At 37.3% G+C, this 20,108-nt stretch overlaps 1 protein-coding gene across 1 annotated transcript in view; it reads left to right on the top strand.

Moving 5' to 3' along the window:
• Positions 1 to 20,108, top strand: part of kl-2 (dynein heavy chain 2, axonemal kl-2) — a 1,497,432-nt gene that overhangs the window by 746,306 nt on the left and 731,018 nt on the right. Inside the window, exon 32 of the mRNA XM_090414156.1 lies at positions 14,584 to 14,700. Within this exon, the coding sequence (XP_090270282.1) occupies positions 14,584 to 14,700 (117 nt within the window). The remainder of the gene's footprint in view (positions 1 to 14,583; positions 14,701 to 20,108) is intronic.

The following is a 20,108-nucleotide window of genomic DNA, read 5'->3' as shown; positions in this document are numbered from 1 at the left end:
CCTCACCCTCTTGCTCACAGTTTCCTTTTGTAGCTTCCAGGGATAGCCTCTTGTCATCACTCCTTCCCACTGTTCAATCAAGTGAAAGAATTCCCCAGTGTCAACCCTGTAACCACCTCTCAACAGTTTAAAAGTCTCAATCATATTCCCTTTCTTTTTTCTATCCACCAAACTCTGCAGTCCACATTTCCTCAGCCGATCCTCATAATTATCATTGTACAGTCCCGAAACCATCTTTGTCATCTGCCTTTGTACCCTTTCCACAGTTAATTTATCCCCTTCAAATCCTGGGGACCAAATCCGAGAACAATAGTCTAAGTGTGGTCTGATCAGAGACGTATGCAACAGAATGATAACTCTTTTATCTCTGCAGATCAGTGTCCTTCTCATTATTACAGCAATCCTCTGTGTTACCTTCACCACCTTTGCAATATGTCCCCTAAATTTCAGGTTTCTATCAATCATCAACCCCAGATCTCTTGTCTCCCCTACATCCTCCAGTATAACTCCTCCCATAGAGTATGCAGTGTCCCATCGATGTTTCCCAAACCTCAAGACCTTACATTTTGCTGCATTAAACTGACTCCCCGATTCATTTGACTATCTATCTAGCTTATCTGTTACATAAAGGAGTGTGAAAACAAAAGTAACAAATGACAAGGTGACTAGAATATCAAGAGTGGTGTTAGTGGTTAAGATATTGGAAAAGTTGGTTCAAACAGAATTCAGATATTGATGGATAGGAGTATGATATTGTATGTTGTGCATTACTGGTTTGTGAAAGCTTACTATTGCCTTTCACAAATTTTCAGTTCATTCATTTTTTGTAATAGAATGACAGCTCAGTTGAATAAGGAACAGCAGAATCCTGATAGTACTGAACTCTGCAATTCCATTTCCCATGAATATTTCATGAAATCTGTTAATTAAATTGCAGCAAATAGGAATGGATATGACACTGATGGCATGGATTGTAGGGCTGGCTGCCACTATAGTGATGCATTGTCTCATATAGCCCAGTGTTTCTTCCACACTCATGAGGTCCACGTGCGGAGACATGATGCCATCGTCTCCATTCTGAACAACCGCTTTAAGAACATAGGTTGGGAGACCGCAGTGGAACCACATTATAGGACCTTGCCGGCAAAAGTTGGTTGACTGGTAGAGCCTCTGCTGCTAATGGCTCAGTTAAGTAAGTTGAGCACAGTTAGTAGTTGGAAGGGGACCAGTCGTTTGATGCTATTGGCACACTCTCCCTCGATGAGTCTTTGGACTCCCTGGAGGTGTCAAATAATAATAATAATAATAATAATAATAATAATAATAATAATAATAAAAGGATGATCTGCAGACATACCAGTCTGGATTACTTTGATTTAGAAGAACACAACATCAAAATAAAGAAGTTCTTATTCCTTTTAATTACACTTTGGTATGGTTTGGGCCTTATCTAGACAACTGTGTACAAGTTTTGTTTGTCTGAGTTTCTTGGGGATGAGGAGGTGATGAGACAATCCAAAGGTTATTGATCAAGATGGTCCCAGATGTGTGGAATGCTCCATGGAAGGATATACTGAATTTCGATGGGTTGAAAAGTTGAGTTGATAAGCAGAAAATTAGGGACTTGATAGAAAACTTATAAATTACTAAAAGGGTTGTATAAGGTTGAAGCTGAAGAAATTCTTGAATGCATGACAGGTGAAATGGGGGTCATCCTCCCCACCCCATCTTCTAGAAGAGTAGTTAGTGAATGTGTGAGGAACAAGTTTTTTGCTTGTTGAGCAGTGAATGCTGGCATGGTTTGCCAGTGGTAGTCATGAGTGCTTTTTCAGTAGATGAGTTTAAGGAGACGTGTGCTAGTTATTGTGTGAATGATAGTTTGAGTATTCTGTCATGGATCTTTGAACTTCATGGAAATGACAATTTAATTATCATCATTAAATTCCTGATATGTACCCTTAGAGGTGGGGGGGGGGGAATGTACAGGATAATTATGATAGTAGTACACTCAAAAAGTTACACCATTACTAACTTCTGATCAACAATTTTTCTCCAAATTAATCTGTTATCTGTCATCATTCCAATATTATCAGATATAACAATCGACCAACCTTTGCCAGCAAAGGTTGATCGATTGGTAGAGCCTCTGCTACTAATGGCTCAGCAGACCTTTAAGTAAGTTTGAGCACAGTTAGTAGTTGGAAGGGGTTCAATCATTTGATGCTGTTGGCACACTCTCCCTCGCAGAGTCTTTGGACTCCATGGAGGTGTCACATAATAATAATAATAATAATAATAATAATAAAATTATATTTCTGTCTTTTAAGATGCTTTTTACTGCAAAAATGCATCTACATCTTGATCTTTCTCTGGGTCTTTTTCCTGCCATCCTGAAATTAGCTCTACTAACACATTCCTGAATGCTAACAATGGATAGTTCTTTCCTAATATCCTCCTTTTAATCTGATACTGCCATTGATGCCATCTGTTCACTCCATTAATCTTTCTCTGATTATCTCTACTACTTAACTCTCATATAAGAGGTCTCTATATGAGAGTTAAGTAGTAGAGATAATCTCTACTACTTAATCTCTGTCTCTAGTCTTTGATCAAGTGTTTTATTTATAACCCAGCCTTCAGATCCATAAGTTAAAATTGGCTTGGACAGTGTCTAGCAAATTTAGTGTTTTGACTAATTTCTTTCTTATTATAATATCATATAAATTTATTCAACTGACTTCCCACCATATCAGTTTTACTAATTCTGTTGTCTATTTCTATATTTAATTTATCATCTTCACTAAAAACGATGCCTAAATAGTTGAAATATTTTACTTTATTTTACACCAACTGTATCTATTCAGGATACAGTTGGTGTTTTCAGTGTTTCTGCCTATTTTCATTGTCTTTGTCTTTTTATTGCTGATTTTCATTCCAAATTTATTACAATAGTTATTCAGTTTAGTCAGGAAATCTTGCAGACTTGTACTAGATTTATTCAAAAGTATAACATTATCTGCAATAAGTAATGAGCTAAGATTAACATCCCCGATTTTGATGCCAGATTTAATATCACTTTCCTTCATAATTTAATCCATATAGATAATGATGCTGACTTACAGCTTAAACAGAGACTATGTTTGATTTGATGTATGTACCATTTACATCATATAACTGTAGCATTTTGAAAATCTTTCCTCTTGGCACCTTGTTATATGTCTTTTCCATTATTATTATTATTATTATTATTTATTCACATAATTGATACACAGTCAAAACAAGATTTAAACAACATTATATAAACAACAATTTGACTGGTGATATAAACAATTCAGATTCTACCCAAGAATCTAAGAATAGTCTGTCAGGTAGAGTCGTAAAATATGGAGTGTTCCAAGTAATGCTATTTTTTGTAGGTCATATGGGGTCACTTTGTTGATGTTTATTTGCTGTAAATAGATCACTTCCAGACCACAGGTTATTGGCATTAGTGAAACATGGCTGACAGAAGATGACACAGCTGGTGGAATTGAATGTGAGGGGTATGGTGTGTTTAGGAGTGACAGGAAGAATAAAATGGGATGAGGAATGTTATTGATGATAGCTGATGAGCTACAGCCAAGAAGAATAGAAGTGGAACTGCAGGATAGAGAAAATAGCACATTTAAGTCTGTTCGGTGTGAGATTGAAATTAGCAGAACTAAATATACAGTTGGCTGCTGCTATAGACCAGGTGATGGAATAGATGGTGGAGATAGTATGCATAAGCAAATAGAAGAAATTAATGGAAGGAGGGTAATTATTATGAGAGATTTCAACTATAGTAACATTGATTGGAAGGAGGAGAGGACACACGGGAGGAAGGAATTGGATTTTATGTGGTTATTAAGAGATAACTATCTGCGACAGCATGTAATGGAAAATACTAGGGGTCAGAGAGTGCTTCACCTAGTAAATGCATCTGAGAATTTGGCTGTAACGAATATGACCATGTTGCCACCAGTTGGTGAGAGTGATCATAGGTTCTTGACTTAGGAGGTGGCTGAAGGTGTGGAATTTACAATTAAGACAAGGAACATGTGGCATTATTGTACTGGTAAGTATGACAAGCTTAGGAGACCGATTGGTTCAGTGCCATGGCATGTACAACTGCAAGGGCTATAAACTGACAGCGCATGAGAGGCGGATAAGAAGTGCTTGCATGAAGCAATGGCTGACTGTATACCTAGAGTCCAAATAATAAATCAAGTAGGGGTTAAATGGATGAATAACACCATTAAGCTTGAGCTGCAAAAAAAGAAACAACTATAGAGGGAATTTAAGGAGAAAAGTAACAGACAGGCACATGAACGGTATAAATTGCAGGCCAGAAGGGTAACGAGTGTGGTAAGAAAAGCAAAAAAGGATTATGAAAGAACATTGCCATGCAGACTAAACAGAATCCTAAACACTTTTTTTCGATATGTTGCAATTAAAAGAAAAAATGTATATGGCAGAATAGGGAGGTAACCAAATCAGCTGATATAGTTGAATTACTTCACTTTGCATGAATGAAGTGAAGATGAGTAGTCTATTGCAAAACCTCAATGTCAATACATCTGTGGGATTGGATGGTATACCAGCTCGTGTCATATGTGAAGCGGCTAAAGAATTGTCAGTACCCTTGACCATTTTGTTTAATTTGAGTCTCGGGTCTGGGTTAGTCCCGAGAGGGTGGAAAGAGGGGAAAATAGTTCCACTGCATAAAGGAGGTTCCAAGACTGCTGTTGTTAATTAACGACTGATTAGCATATCGGCAATCGTTGTCAAGGTCTTGGAGAAATTAGTCAAGAGAAGAATACAGGATTGGATAGATGAAAATGGGATATTGTATGGGGGACAACATGGTTTTGTGAAGGGTAGATAATGCCTCAGTAACTTGCTCACATTTTATAACACAGTGACAGCTGAACTGGATAAGGGTAATGGGTTTACAGTGATTCTACTGGACCTTGCCAAGGCCTTTTACAGGATACCACATGTTACTCTAATCAGTAAACTGGAGCAGATGGGGATGGATAGGAGGGTGGTTGATGGAGAGATACCAGAGAGTGGTTTATTCAGGAGTGGAGTCCAAATATGGCTTGTGACTAATGGTGTGCTGCAGGGTTCTGTTCTTGGACCACTACTTTTCAATTTGTTCATTAACGATATAGGAAAGGATCTGAGAGTAAGTGTTCACTTGTTTGCTGATGATGCAAAATTGGGTAGAGCACTGTGAGTGCACAGGATGTCAAAAGTTTGCAGGATGTTTTGGATAGTTTGGAAGACTGGGCTAGGGAAAATGGATGTCAATTTAATGTGGCAAAGTGTAAGGTTATGCATTTTGGAGTGAAAAGATTAGCAGCAGTATATCACATTGGTGGAACTGTACTCCAGAAGATTGATGAGGCCAGGGATTTGGGAGTGTTGGTGGATAGGGAGTTGAAGTTTAGGGGACACGTTGCAAATGTGGCCAAAACAGCTCATCAAATCACTTGGTTGCTGAAAAATACTTTAACAAGCAGAGACAAACAAGTTATTTTTTCTCAATATCAAGCCTTGATAAGACCCCATTTAGACTACTGTGCCCAAATATGGGCGCAAGGGCTTCTTCTTGATGGGGAGGAGGTTTAGAGGATCCAGAGACGAGTGACCAAGATGATAGCAGGTCTGTGGAATGAACCTTATGAGAACAGGTTGAAGATTTGTGGGTTGCAAAAATTGGTTGATAGGCAGAAAAGGGGTGATATGATTGAAACATTCAAATTGCTGAAGGGTTTCAATAGGATTAATCCAGAAGATATTTTTGAGAATAGGATTGGTGGTGGGAGTACTAGGGGCCATACATGGAAGCTGGGCAAGAGTGTGGTTAGCAGGGGTGTTAGAACTAGGTTTTTTACTTGGAGAGTGCTGAATGAGTGGAATAAGCTGCCAGAATCTGTTGTGGGTGCTATGACCATGAATGAGTTCAAGGCAAGGTATGATAGATACTTTGTGAATGTCAAATAGTTTCTCTTTACATATGTTAGGTCCTCCCTCGATGAGTCTGTCGACTCCTTGGAGTTGCCCGAGATAATAATAATAATAATAATAATAATAATAATAAAATAATTGGAGAGCTTCTTTGAAATTGTGCCAAGTACACCGATCCCAATAGTTATCGGTGTACTTGGCACAATTTCTTGTGTGTTTAAGCCACAGCCCTGCCAACTTCGATTGCCAGATCTCGATATTTAGTAATTTTTTCCAGTTCTTTGTTGTTAATGTTGTTATAACTGGGTACTGCGATATCAATAATCCATACCTATCGATGTTCGATAATTGTGATGTCAGGTCTATTGTGTTCCAAATGCCGATCAGTTTGTATTCGAAAGTTCCAGAGAATTTTTGCTGTTTCTTTTTCTAATGCTGTCTCTATTTTATGCTGCCACCAGTTATCAGATGTAGGAAAGCCATATTTTTTGCATACATGCCAATGAACTATTTTGGCCACTAGATCATGGCGGTATTTATAGTCAGTTTGAGCTATTTTGCTGCAGACATCATGTTGGAGGCTTAATGGATTTTTTACAACACTCAAAAAGAATTAAAATAGACTTTAATACTTCCTATATTTCGTCCTAGTCACTAGGACATCTACGGGGATTACAAGAAAATTACTGTAACATATGCACAAATAACAAACAATACTAAGCCCAACCACGTGGGTGACACTAAAGTCCTATCTAGGTAGAGCGCCCTCTAAGGGCAGTAGTAGGTGGCCTGGAATGTAAGGTGGGAACTTCCTGCAGACATTGATTAGATGTTCTACAGTCTCATCTTTCTGATTGCATAATCTGCATTTGCTGTTATTATTGATGTTGAAAATTTTTGCTTTCATTGCATTAGTTTGTAATTCCGGTTCTTGAGATGCTAGAATAAATCCTTCTGTTTCTTTTTTAATATGTCCATATTGTATTATTATTATTATTCCTGACATCTCCAAGGAGTCCGAAGACTCATCGCGGGAGGACACTTACAACTGTCTCAACCACTACACCGAACCACTACTACGAATCAACGCCATCTACCGCCCACCTTCACCACTACCACAACTTGTATGTTTTTGTCTGTAAATTGCGTGTGTTCTGAAGGGCCGATTTGTATGTATGCGGGATGAAAAACCCGAGTTTCTGGGAGAAAAAACCCTGCTACCTCCGTATGAGATCGGCTAACTCACCTTCAATTGAAATCGACCAGATAAAGAATCCTCCCGTTGTGACGAGAATCGAACTTAGGCCTATTCCAATCGAAGGGCGCAATGTACCATCGTTCTTTCCAATTGCGCTACGGCCATTGCCACGTCTTGTTTGTGTCAATTTTGTCCTCAGTGTCTCTAAGAAATTGGCCATACAAAGGTTTGTTGTTCCAGTGCACATATTGGTTATTTTGCTGTTCCTTTTTGTAATCGGATTTGTTTCCTATTGATTTTAGAATGCTCTCTTGTGTAATTGATTGACGTATTGGCTCACAGTTATTGTCGATATAACTTTTCAAGCTAATTTCTTCTTCTTCTTCTTCCACAATCTCACTCACTTGCAGCAGCCACTGTCCACCTATTCTCCTTGGTAGGTACAACCTGTCAACATCACTTCGTGGATGTAATGCATGATGCATAGTCATTAGTTTTCTAGTTTTGCAGTCCAGTTTGTCCAGGTCTTCTTTTGTCCAATTTATTATGCTAGCTGTGTATCAGATCACTGGCATAGCCCAAGAATTCATTGCTCTAATTGTGTTTAATCCATTTAGTTTTGTTTTCAGAATTTTTCTAACTCTTTTGGTGTATTCTGCTGCTGCCTGTTGTTTAATGTTCAAGTTTTGAATTCACTGGCTTTTAATATTCCTAGGTATTTATAGTGTTCGTCAGCTGAAATTGCTTTTATATATTCTTCTTGATCAAAATTAAAATTGGTAGTGTCATTAATTTTTCCTTGTTTAATAGATAAAATTGTGCATTTTTCTAAACCAAATTCCATTTTGATGTCCTGACTGAAAATACACACTTTTGTTCAGTAAAGAGTCTATTTGCTGGCTGATTTTCCATATAGCTTCAAATCATCCATAATAATAATTATGGATGATTTGGAGAAATCATTATCACTGAAGAAATCTGACAATTTCTTTAGTGATAATGACATTTTGCATTTGTTTTTGTTTCATTTCTGATTCTATTTCCTTAATCCATGAGGCATCTTTATTGTGCTCAATAGGATTATCTCAGATTGTCTTCCAAAATTTGAGTGTTTCTTCTTTTTTTCTGGTGAATGATTGTTTGCATTTGTATTTCTCTGGAGAGACTGAAAGAACTGGCATTGGTTCTGTCGAAATTACATATTTTGCACATATTGGTTTATTCTTGCTTCATATTTTGTAATTTTCTCTGCAGTTGCTATAATTCTTTGTTTTAGCTATTCAGTAACTTCAGTAATTGTTTTGTTGGCCAAATTATGTGTGTTAATCAGTTTGTTTTTGATGTTATTATTTTTCAGCCATCCTTTTTAAAATTCTTTAAGTTGTTGAAATCAGCTCGAAGTTTGTTAGTTCGCAGTCCTTGATGACCTGGGCATCGACTGATCCGGTATGGATCTCTTCTTACTTTTCTCCATTAAGATGGGGGGATGGAACACTGTTAGTTTGGCTCCTCAGTTGAGACCTATCTGACAAGGGCGGCCCTGCTGGCAGCTATGCTACCACCAAAATAGCTCTCAACATCACTGAAACATGCAAGCCCCACTGCCATGACAAGGCCATGTTACTCTTCGGGGGGGGGGGGTATTATTATTATTATGCCAGTATAATAATGATGATAATAATAATAATAAAATGAATTCAGATTTTTTTTTCCTATTCAAATGTGTGGTGCATTTTACACAAAAGATTCAAATAGTGAGGTCATCACCTCACATACAGCACTTACCTACTTTACCTTGAACTATACATTTTTCTCCCCTTGTTTCAGATTAGTTGTCTAGATTTTTTTCTTCTTTTTTTTATCTCTGAAGATAGAAAGAGGTATTCATTCTGAATATTTGATGTTTTAATTTAAGCAATCAACAAATAAAGTTTTTTCTGAGTTTACATAAATACCTATATCATAGTTGAACCTCAAGTATCTTCAGAAATGAATTGAAGCAATGATGATCATGCATACAGTATAGCTGTAGCTCCTCAGAGAACTGCTTCTTCCACATCCACTTAATACATGTATAACTTGCTAATATCTATCACATAATCTATCTAGCTCACTGAATAAAGTCTTTGTAAAATTTTGATATATCACTATATAAGCATTTCTGTTGTCCAATGCATCTGTTACCCTGTTGTAATATTTGATATATCTATATTGTCATTCCAATAAAAAAACAGATGCACTTATCCCACTGAAGTTGAATTCCTCTGTCCTCATGAACAAAGTAAAATTTTTTGATGATGAAGGGTATTTTGTCACATTAAAATGTGAAGCTTTTTTTATATACAAAAGAAAGAAAAACATATTATAAACATGACTATATTGTTTAGAGAAACTACAATTTATGTTCTCTCTTGATAGATGCATGCACTGAGTGGACAATTTATTAGGAACATCTCCTCATTTGTTTATATACACACACACACACATATACATACAAACTAGGGGCCTTGCCCCCTGATGCCTCCCCCCCCCCCAAGTTAAGGACTGGTAGGCTGGTTCTCTTTGAATTCTGATGACTCGAATTTTGAAAATATTACCAGTCCACAGCTGGTAGTTGCGTGGGCGTTGGGAGTTGGGTACCACAGGCGCCCCCCCTCCGAGTTGCGGACTGGTAGGCCAGTTCTCCTTGAATTCTGATGATTCGAATTTTGAAGACTCGAAAGGGGTCCCCCCCCTGGTGCCCAACCTCCCAAGTTTCAGACTGGTAGGCCGGTTCTCCTTGAATTCTGATGATTCGAATTTTGAAGACTCGACACTCAGGGTAGCCCCTGAGTTTCAAAACATTTCAAATAACTTGACAAAAAATGTGACACAAAAACATTACAAAAAAAAGGCTTATCATTTTATATTATAGGGTAGATATATATCAAAAAAAAAAAAAAATCAGCTAACACCTTTTTTACCTCGTATAGCAGGCCTGCACAGCTTGATTGTCTTTGAGGGCCAAACCCACCTGACTAAGGGCCAAATCACTTTGGACCGTGAATCTTAGACTAGTCCACTGCACTATACTTAAGTAAATTTGTTAGTAGGGCTACAGTAAATACTAATTAATATGCATATTTAAATTTTTTAGAAAATTACAATCAAAATTCTTTACAAACAAATATAGCTGCAAAATTTCTCAATAAAAACCACTTAAACATAAACACAAAGTTTACTAATAATTTCACTGAGAATATCACACTTATTCTCAGTGAAATATCAGTGACTGAATGTCACATTGTGACATTCAGAATGTTACAATGTGACACATTGCATTTCTTTTTTGCTAGTATTTTATCAAAGTTTGATGTCATGTTTGAAGTGGGCGTTCTTAATATGGCCTCTAAATTGATATCACTTAAAGATGAACGCTGTTTAGTTTTATTCAAGTTCATGATCGAAAATGTTTGTTCACAAGTATATGTTCTCCCAAACATACAAAATACCTGGTAGGCAGTATTCAACAAGCTTTTAAATTTATCCTGATCCAGAAGACAATAAAACTCTTGTAAAGTACTCTCCCTATGCTTGACCTGATAGTTTTTGGAATACTGAAGATCAATAACTTCCATCTGGAGTTCGACAGGTGGATTTCCTGCTTCGACAGAAAATGGATCCTCAATCACTTTTATGCGGACTTCGTCTTCATTACTCAATGGCATTCTTTTCTGAAACTCCTCACTTAGAAGTGATATATGCTTCTTATTAAATTAAGGGGATAAAAATCCCTTTTATTTTACAGCCAGTATGCGAAACTCTGAGATCGAAAACTATGATCTAAGGGTTTCATGCCGAAGAACTATTGGTGAATCCAAGCGTAAGTGAACCTGGTAGTATAACACCAAGGCAACTTGAAGTAAAGGTGGAGCAAGCTCCCTCACTATCCTTGATATTTTCTCATAATGTAAAACACAGCTCCTAGGAGATGTAATACTGCCTTACATTATGAGGATGTAAGGCAGTATATGGGGATCACATGTAAGGCCTACTCACTGATGAGACCTCAAAAAAAGGTTGAAACCACTCTGGGTAGTGACCTCTCCTCATAATGTAAGGCAGTATTACATCTCGTAGGAGCTGTGTTTTACATTATGAGAAAATATCAAAGATAGTGAGGGAACTTGCTCCACCTTTGCTTCGAGTTGCCTTGGTGTTGTACTACCAGGTATTCACTTACACTTGGATTTGCCGATAGTTCTTCGGCATGAAACTCTTAGATCGTAGTTTTCGATCTCAGAGTTTCGCATACTGGTTGTAAAATAATAAGGGATTTTTATCCCCTTAATTTAATTAACTTCACCAGAAAAAATAGCCGTTTTGCTTTTTATGTGCTTCTTATATTTTCCACCCACCATTGAATGATATTCTGATGGAACATTCTGTCGACAAGTTAAGAAATGTGACATATCCCCCTTAGCAAGTTGATTTTCAAACAAACTTAATTTCATTTTGAATGCCTTTATAAGAGACATTAACTGAAAAACAAACTTATTTTTTCCTTGAAGCTGTAAGTTAAGGTCATTCAAGTAACCCAAAATGTCACACAAGATATGGAAAAAATCCCATTATTTCTGGGATTTTTTCCATATCTTCTTGAGATTCCAAAAATTCAACTAGTTCATTTTTTAGAGTGACAAAGCATCACAAAACTTTACCATGGCTCAACCAACATACATCAGTGTGGTATGGTAGATTCCCATACTCGTCATCATTTTCTTCTAGAAACACCTGAAACATGGTGTTTCAAACCCTAAAGTCGAATATAGTAGACCAGAGCAAATACTACTTTAATCACATGATCAAACTGCAAAGTCTTTGAACATAACACCTGCTGATGAATTAGGCAGTGAAATTTTGTCAGTGGTTTACCTGCATGCTGTTCAATAAATGTTACAGCACCAACATTTTTTCCACGCATAGATGATTCTTTCCACGCACCATCAGTGCAAACTGCTGCTAAATTCTTGAAATTTAAGGATAGTTTTTCGGTTACACACATCTTTACATTTTATGTGATCTCCTTTCCTGTTTGTTCTTCCTTTCATTGAACACAAACCAGCAAGCATCTCTGTCACCTCAAAATTCTTATTAATGCCTCTTACTTATATTAAAAGCTGTGCAGTATCTTTCACATCAGTACTTTCATCCATAGCAAGCGAATAATAGACAAATTCACTAGCCGATTTTTGCAGGTTATTTTTAAGATCCTCGGCAATATCGGCCCCCCCCTGCGCTGAACAGTCATATGGGACAAATTGATATTTTCAAAATGATTTTTCTTATCAGTACACAATTTGGAAACGGCAATCATCAGACACTTGTTATCAACTCTCCCTCAGTAAATGATTTGCCAGCACAAACTATTTCTTGTAATATTTTTAAGCTTACCTTTGTGGCAACTTCATTTGCAGATGTCACTTTTTTAAAGGCTTGTTTCTCACCACTAAGGACTTTCAATAACTTTGCTGATTTTATTTGCTTTTCACTTGCATCCAACTTGCCAAAGTTAGGATGTTTCGATTCAAAATGACATCTCAGATTGTACTCCTTTGGTGCAACAATAGATTCCTGGCAAACAATGCACACTATTTTGTCCTTAAACAATGTAAAAAAATATTTGTTTGTCCACTCAGGGTTAAATGCTCGATGTTCCGAATCTATTTTACGCTTTTTACTTAAGCTTATTGTGTTGAGATTGACAATATTAATTACAAAAAAACTAATGGTGAAAAACTCACAATAATGCAAGTTATGATAACAGTTATGTAATGTATTGCTCCAGCTACAACCAACCACTACACTGCCAAAGCCAGTCAAGGCACGGCCACCTTTGCGTAATACGATTCGTTCTCGTTCGTAGACATCAAGGAGATGTAACTTTGAATTTCTCCATGGTGCTAACGCTAAAAAAACCTCAAAGTGATAGCAATAATTTGTTATTAAATATGACAGTGGGAATAACTCCAAATGCAATTTATTGTCGAGAAAGAAACATGATTGTGACATTAATCGCATGAAATGTAAAATTTTAATTCAACGCTAGGAAAAATCATCTAATTTTTCCTAGTATCCCCCATATGATTAAATAATTTCAATCAGGCAAACAGCCAAAATAAATAGCAGTGTGGGCTGTATGTTGTGCAGGCCTGCCGTATAGGAAGTAGGCGATGCCATTTAGCCCTATCTAACTTTTGAATGAGACTGAGTGGGCAGTTTAATCTCCACCTAATCAGAGATAGCTGGACAAAGGCTATCACTAATTAAGCGGCGTGCATTGAAGAGAGATGGCTCAACAAGTGCTGCCATCTCGTGGTCCCTAACCCTAACACAATATATTTAATGTTGGAAATAGTGTGCGGTTCTAAAACCCGAGTTTCCAGGATATAAAGATCCACTTGCCCATGTCAGAGATCGACTAACTTGGGAACCGGTCGAAAAAAGGCTTAGAAAAATTTCCTCTAGTCGCTGACTAGATTCGAAACCAAGTCTTCCTTCATGTGGTTAATATATATATATATTTCAAAAATTAATATTTAACTGACTAGAACCCGAGAAAGTATAACACAAAAAACTTTGATGAATCACGACCAGTTTCATCGGTGTCCCGACTTCTTCAGGTGAGTGAGAAATAACACAAAACTTATAAAACTAACAAGGTAAAAAACATGGACTTTTCAGCTTAATAAAAAGAAGAAGACTAGTAACAGTCATATTTGAATTGGTGACCGCGTGCTATTGTTAGCATGAGTCGAATGTGAGTGACAGCTAATTTTAGAGTGCCTGTATTGGATTACTGCACTATGGGAATCAGGCAAACTGTAGCTCAGATTGTTGTTCATATGTGAAGGGGCCAGAACTATTTCTTTGGATTCTACAATTCATCTTTCAAATTCATCATTGCATATATAAAAATTGGTCGTGCGGTCCCAAATTCCCATAGCGCAGTAATCCAATACTAGCTCTCTAAAATTAGCTGTCACTCACATTCAACTCATGCTAACAATAGCACACTGTCACCAATTCAAATATGACTGTTACTATTCTTCTTCTTTTTATCAAGCTGGAAAGTCCATGTTTTTTACCTTATTAGTGTTATAAGTTTTGTGTTTTCTCACTCACCTGTAGAAGTCAGGACACCGATGAAACTAGTTGTGATTCATTAAAGTTTTTTGTGTTTTATACTTTCTCGGGTTCTAGTCAGTTAAATATTAATTTTCTAAATGTATACATCCCGAGTCAATCCTAATAACAATATATATATAGCCATTTATATTTTGAAGAACAAAGATTTCTAGCCAAAGCAATTATACATTGATACTGACTTTTTTTTTTAATTTTATTTATAGGTTGTTGAGGCAAGAAGTAAGAAAATAGCTGAGGAAGAAGTAAAATGTAGAGCTCTAACAGAAATTGCAGAAAAGGAACTTGAAGAAGCCTTACCAGTGCTGGAGGAAGCTAAGAAGGTAATTATTGTTCAGTTTTTGATTATTTTAATACCAATTAGAATAACTTGTTCTTGAAGTCAGTAGCAGTCTATTTATTATCATTATTATTATTATTATCTTCAAATCTCCATGAAGTCAAAGACTCATTGGGGAGGTCCCTCCTGGACTTTCAGTTCATCATACTGTGACTTAAATACATTCGCATTCTCTACAGTACTACACTCTCAGAATGCATTTGAATCATCGCTACTATCCATACAAAAAACCTGCTTCTCACTAATTTGCTCATACCCTCCTTATACAGCTTACATAGATACCCACATGTTCCTCTCCCCCATCACCCAGAATTCTATGATAAATCCATTCAGAATGAATCTGATAAAAACGCTTACCAACTTTGTCTCTATCACATGTCCATTAATCCTCTTATCCACTCAGACTCTGCAGATTACATTTTCTCAACCTTTCTTCATACTTAATATTCTGAAGACCAGAAATTACCTTAATCAATCATCTTTAGATTCTTTCCAAAATCTCTTCATCCTTTTGAAAACCAGGTGACGAAATCTGTGAACAATCTTCAGATTTGGCATAATCAATGCATTATACTCATACAAAATAACTTTACTACCATAAGTCATCTTATAATAGTAAGTCCTCTGCATCATTGCCAGAATACACTGTGTAATCCTCACAATTTTAGCAATGTGTCCCCTAAGTTTTAGGTGGCTATCCACCATCATGATGCATTCTCTTATTTTCTCCACCTCTTTTAATATATTCCTGTCAATTTTATCCTCCACATTTCATCTTTCTTAGTAAATAATAGTAAAAGGATAACAATGGTTATCCTATTACCATTATCACTAACTGATATCATTCTTCCATGATCATTCCTTCTTCTAATGGCTACATATCGAAAGAACTCCATAGGGTTTTTTTGCTTAATGAACTGCTGCTCATACTGCACTTTTTGTACACTTACCAATTGAATCACCCTCCTCTACCTTTCTGTACACTCCTCATTGAGCTAGACTTATTAAAATTATTATTATTATTATTATTATTATTATTACTGCAAGACCTCACTGAGTCAAAGACTCATCTGGGAGTCCCTTTTATCACACACACAGCTCATCATACCATGTCTTAAACACACTCAAACTCCTTGCAGACACCATACCTTCAGGCAAGGCATTCCAATCATTCACAACTCTGCATGAAAAAAAAACCTGCCTCTCACTCCCCTACTCATATCCTCTTTATACAGTTTCCAAGGATGACCTCTGGTTCTCCCCCTGTCTCCCACTATTTTATGTAGAATGTCTCCAGCAATAATCATACAACAACCCCTTACCAACTTGTAGGGCTCTATCATATTCAGAGGTCAGAAACTACCTTATTCAGTTGCCTTTGGGCCCTTTCCAACATCTCTTCATCCTTCTGAAAACCAGTTTATACAAATGAACAAGAATCTCCCTACTTCTACACATCAGTGTCCTTTGCATCATTACCAGAAGACTTTGTGTTGTTTTCACAATATTGGCTGTGTGTCCCCTAAATTTCAGATCCTTATCCACTATCACCCCCCAGATCTCTTATTTCCTACACCTCTGACAATATATCCTCACTAAGCATAAATTCTGCATCCCATTTTTGTTTTCCAAATTTTAAAACCTTATATTTTGACACATTGAACTCACATCCCCATTCCCATGCTACAACATCTTCTCTACTCTTCACGGTTTGTCCCAACTTTGCATCATCTGCAAACAACTGAATATCTCCATCCAAATCTTCGCCAATATCATTAATATACAAGTTAAACAGTAATGCCACTAAAACAGACCCCTGAGGCACACCACTAGTAACCTTCCTTTTCCTGGATATCGCTGCCCAATACACAACTTGTTGATACCTATCAGATAGCAGTCTCCAATCCAATGTACCAATCTAATATCCAACCCCCACCTACCCTAGTTTACTATACTTATCATGTAGTAATCTATCAAAAGCTTTTGCAAAATCTAAGTATATTACTGTGTATCCTTCTCCTCTATCCATGGTCCATGGAAGCAGTCACCTTATTGTAATAAGTAAATAGATTGCTAAAACATGACCTCCCTTTAGTAAACCTATGCTGTCCACCAAAGATAATACCGTTGTTGTCAATCCAATTCTGAATCCTAGTTCTCACAAGCTTCTCCAACAACTTATCTAAAACACCTGACACACAGATAACTTATAGTTTGATGCTTGAATTCTATCACCTCCTTTATGAAGTGGCACAATCTTGCCCTCCTTCCACTCCTTTGGAACTTGACCGAGTGCAAGATTCATATTAAAAAAAAATATGTCAAGGCAGGTGTCAATTCCGCGGTACATTCCTTCAGAATATGTGGTGATGTATTATCAAGTCCCACAGCCTTATTAACATCTAGTTTACTCAACTCCCCATACACCTCTTCCTCACTTACAGTCAGTCTCTCCTCCTCATCATCAACTGCTCTCAATCTCTCCATGAAGTCACATTCACAATATTGAAAGACCTTTATGAACTGCTCATTAAGTATGAGTTATTGGTTCAGAGGTTATATGCATAAGTAAGGTGTCCTCGTTACCTCCAGTTGGTGAAAGCGATCATGTGGTATTGACTTGGGAGGTTGCAAAATCTGTGAATTTTTCTATTAAGAAGGGGTATGTACGGAACTACAGGTTAGGCAATTATAACAAGCTTCGGAGTGAGCTTGCAGCCATCCCATGGCAAAACATATTGCAAGGGAAAGATGTTAGCAGTGCTTGGGATAAAATCAGTGGGTATCTGAGGAAAGCAATATCAGATTGTGTCCCTATGGTCAGGAGGTCAAACAAGGCAGGCATTAGATGGATGAGCAGTAGTATCAAGCTTGAACTGCAAAAAAAGAAAATGTTATGGAGAATTTACAAAGAGAAGGGCGATCAGGACACCCATGAGCAGTACAAGGCTCAAGCTAGGAAGGTTACCAGCATAGTAAGAAAAGCTAAATCAGATTATGAGAAGACCTTAGCCAAAGAGATCAAGGGTAATCCCAAAGAGTTCTTCCGCTATGTGGCAAGTAAGAGAAAGAATGACTTCAGAAAGATAACTTTAGTGGGTGCTGATGGTATTGAGGTGACAAAATCAGATGTAATAGTCGAGTTACTGAGTGATCACTTCTCAAAAGTCTATCACCCAAGTGAGGATATCTCTATACCTATAGCAATACCTAATGTGAGAATTGAAGCTAAAGAATCAGAGGTATTAAATATATTGCAAAACTTAAATGCAAACACTGCGGTAGGCTTAGATGGAATATCAGCTCGGGTGTTGCGTGAATGTGCAAATGAATTGTCAACCCCTCTTACCTGGATATTTAATTTAAGTTTGAACTCTTGTATGGTCCCTAGGGAGTGGAAGTTAGGCAAAGTGGTTCCTTTGCATAAGGGTGGCTCTAAAACTGCGGTATTGAATTACAGACCAATCACCATCTCAGGAGTAGTGGTAAAAGTATTGGAAAAGTTGGTTAAAGACAAAATTCAAGAATGGGTGGATCAGGATATGATACTCTATAGAGGCCAACATGGTTTTGTTAAAGGTAGATCCTGCCTTAGCAATCTATTAACTATTCATAATAGAATAACATCAGAGTTGGACAAAGGAACTGGCTACACAGTGGTACTTCTGGATTTTGCTAAGGCTTTTGACAGGATACCCCATAGAACACTGTTATGCAAATTGGAGCAGATGGGAATGGATATTAAATTGGTAATATGGATAGGAGAATGGCTCAGGGAGAGATACCATAAGGTGGTGTATGGAGGAGCCGAGTCCAGAATGAGGCAGGTGACCAGTGGTGTGCCTCAGGGCTCTGTGCTTGGGCCAATGTTGTTTAATTTGTATATAAATGATATAGGAAACGGCTTAAAGGGAGATATTCAGTTGTTTGCTGATGATGCAAAGTTGTGTAGTGCAATAAAAAATCAAGCTGATGTTGAAAGATTGCAGGAGGATTTAAATAAGCTGGTAAAATGGGCAAAAGAAAATGGATGTCAGTTCAATGTGGAAAAGTGTAAAGTCATGCATTTTGGGATTAAAAGATTACCGGCTGTGTACTACATCGATGGAAAGGTACTCCAAGAGATTGATGAGGCTAGGGACTTAGGGGTATTGGTAGATAGGGAGATGAAGTTCAGAGGACACATTGCTAAGGTGTCCAAGATTGCACATAGGATTACTTGGTTGTTGAGGAACACACTGACATCCAGAGATAAAGAGGTTATTATTCCCCTTTAAAAAACATTGATACTTCACATTTGGATTACTGTGCTCAGGTCTGGTCACCTGGATTCCTTGGAGATGAGGAGGCTGTGGAGAGGGTTCAGAGAAGAGTGACCAAGTTGGTGAGTGATATAAAAAATGCTCCCTACATTGATAGATTGAGAGCTTGTGGATTGCAGAGATTGGTTGATAGGCGAAGAAGAGGGGATATGATAGAAACATTCAAATTACTAAAAGGTTTTTATAGGATTGATGCAGGGGAAATGTTTCAGCTGTGTGATAGTGATGGAAGAACAAGAGGTCATCTCTGGAAATTAAAGAAGAGTGTGGTTAACAAAGGTGTCAGAACAAGGTTTTTTGCCTGGAGGGTGGTGAATGAGTGGAATTCATTGCCTGACTTTGTTGTGAGCTCTTCATCTGTAAATGAATTCAAGAAGAGATATGACAGATATTGTTTTGCTAGTTTGGGTCTTGATACCTTGATTTCACACCATATTGTCTCAGAACCATGCCATTATTTTCTCCCCATGTATTTCTATTTTTGCACACAATCCCTTCTCTTTCATCAACAGCACTCTGCTCTTCCTGTTTGTCTTATCTATATATTCACAAAAAACATCCTACCTTTCTATATCTTCCTGTCAGGATGTTGTTCTCATCCAGCCACATCTCACTTATTCCAATAATTTTTAGGTGATCGAACTCAATCAATGGAGCAATTCCATTCTGCTTAATTTTGATACTTCTACCATCTGTATGCAAACATTGCTTTTTATTTCTGTGTTTACAATAAATTCCACTTGTATTACTTAATAGATGTGACCTCTCCATGCCTTTCTCAAGTCATTTGTCAAAATTGTAACCCATCACAATACTCTCTCTATACCGAAATTTCTCCCATCACATCCCAGGCCCTTGCATTCCTTTCTTATCTACTGGCACATTCACTTCTTCCAATATTGACCTATCTTGCACTGTCACCCTGTCCACCCTTATTCTCTAGTTTATATGTCTGTCTTGCACTACTGTTCTCTCATTCTCCACAATTATGCTAACTGCTTTTCCATTCATAAGCACTCCTTCAATTCAGCCTTCCTTACTCATTTGCTCCTTTCTCACATTTCACTCA

This window comes from Typopeltis vanoorti, chromosome 24 (assembly GCF_054136105.1).
Source record: "Typopeltis vanoorti isolate ZY-2024b chromosome 24, IOZ_Tvanoo_1.0, whole genome shotgun sequence".
Lineage (NCBI taxonomy): Eukaryota > Metazoa > Arthropoda > Arachnida > Uropygi > Thelyphonidae > Typopeltis > Typopeltis vanoorti.
This window is presented reverse-complemented; position numbering and strand designations above follow the sequence as displayed.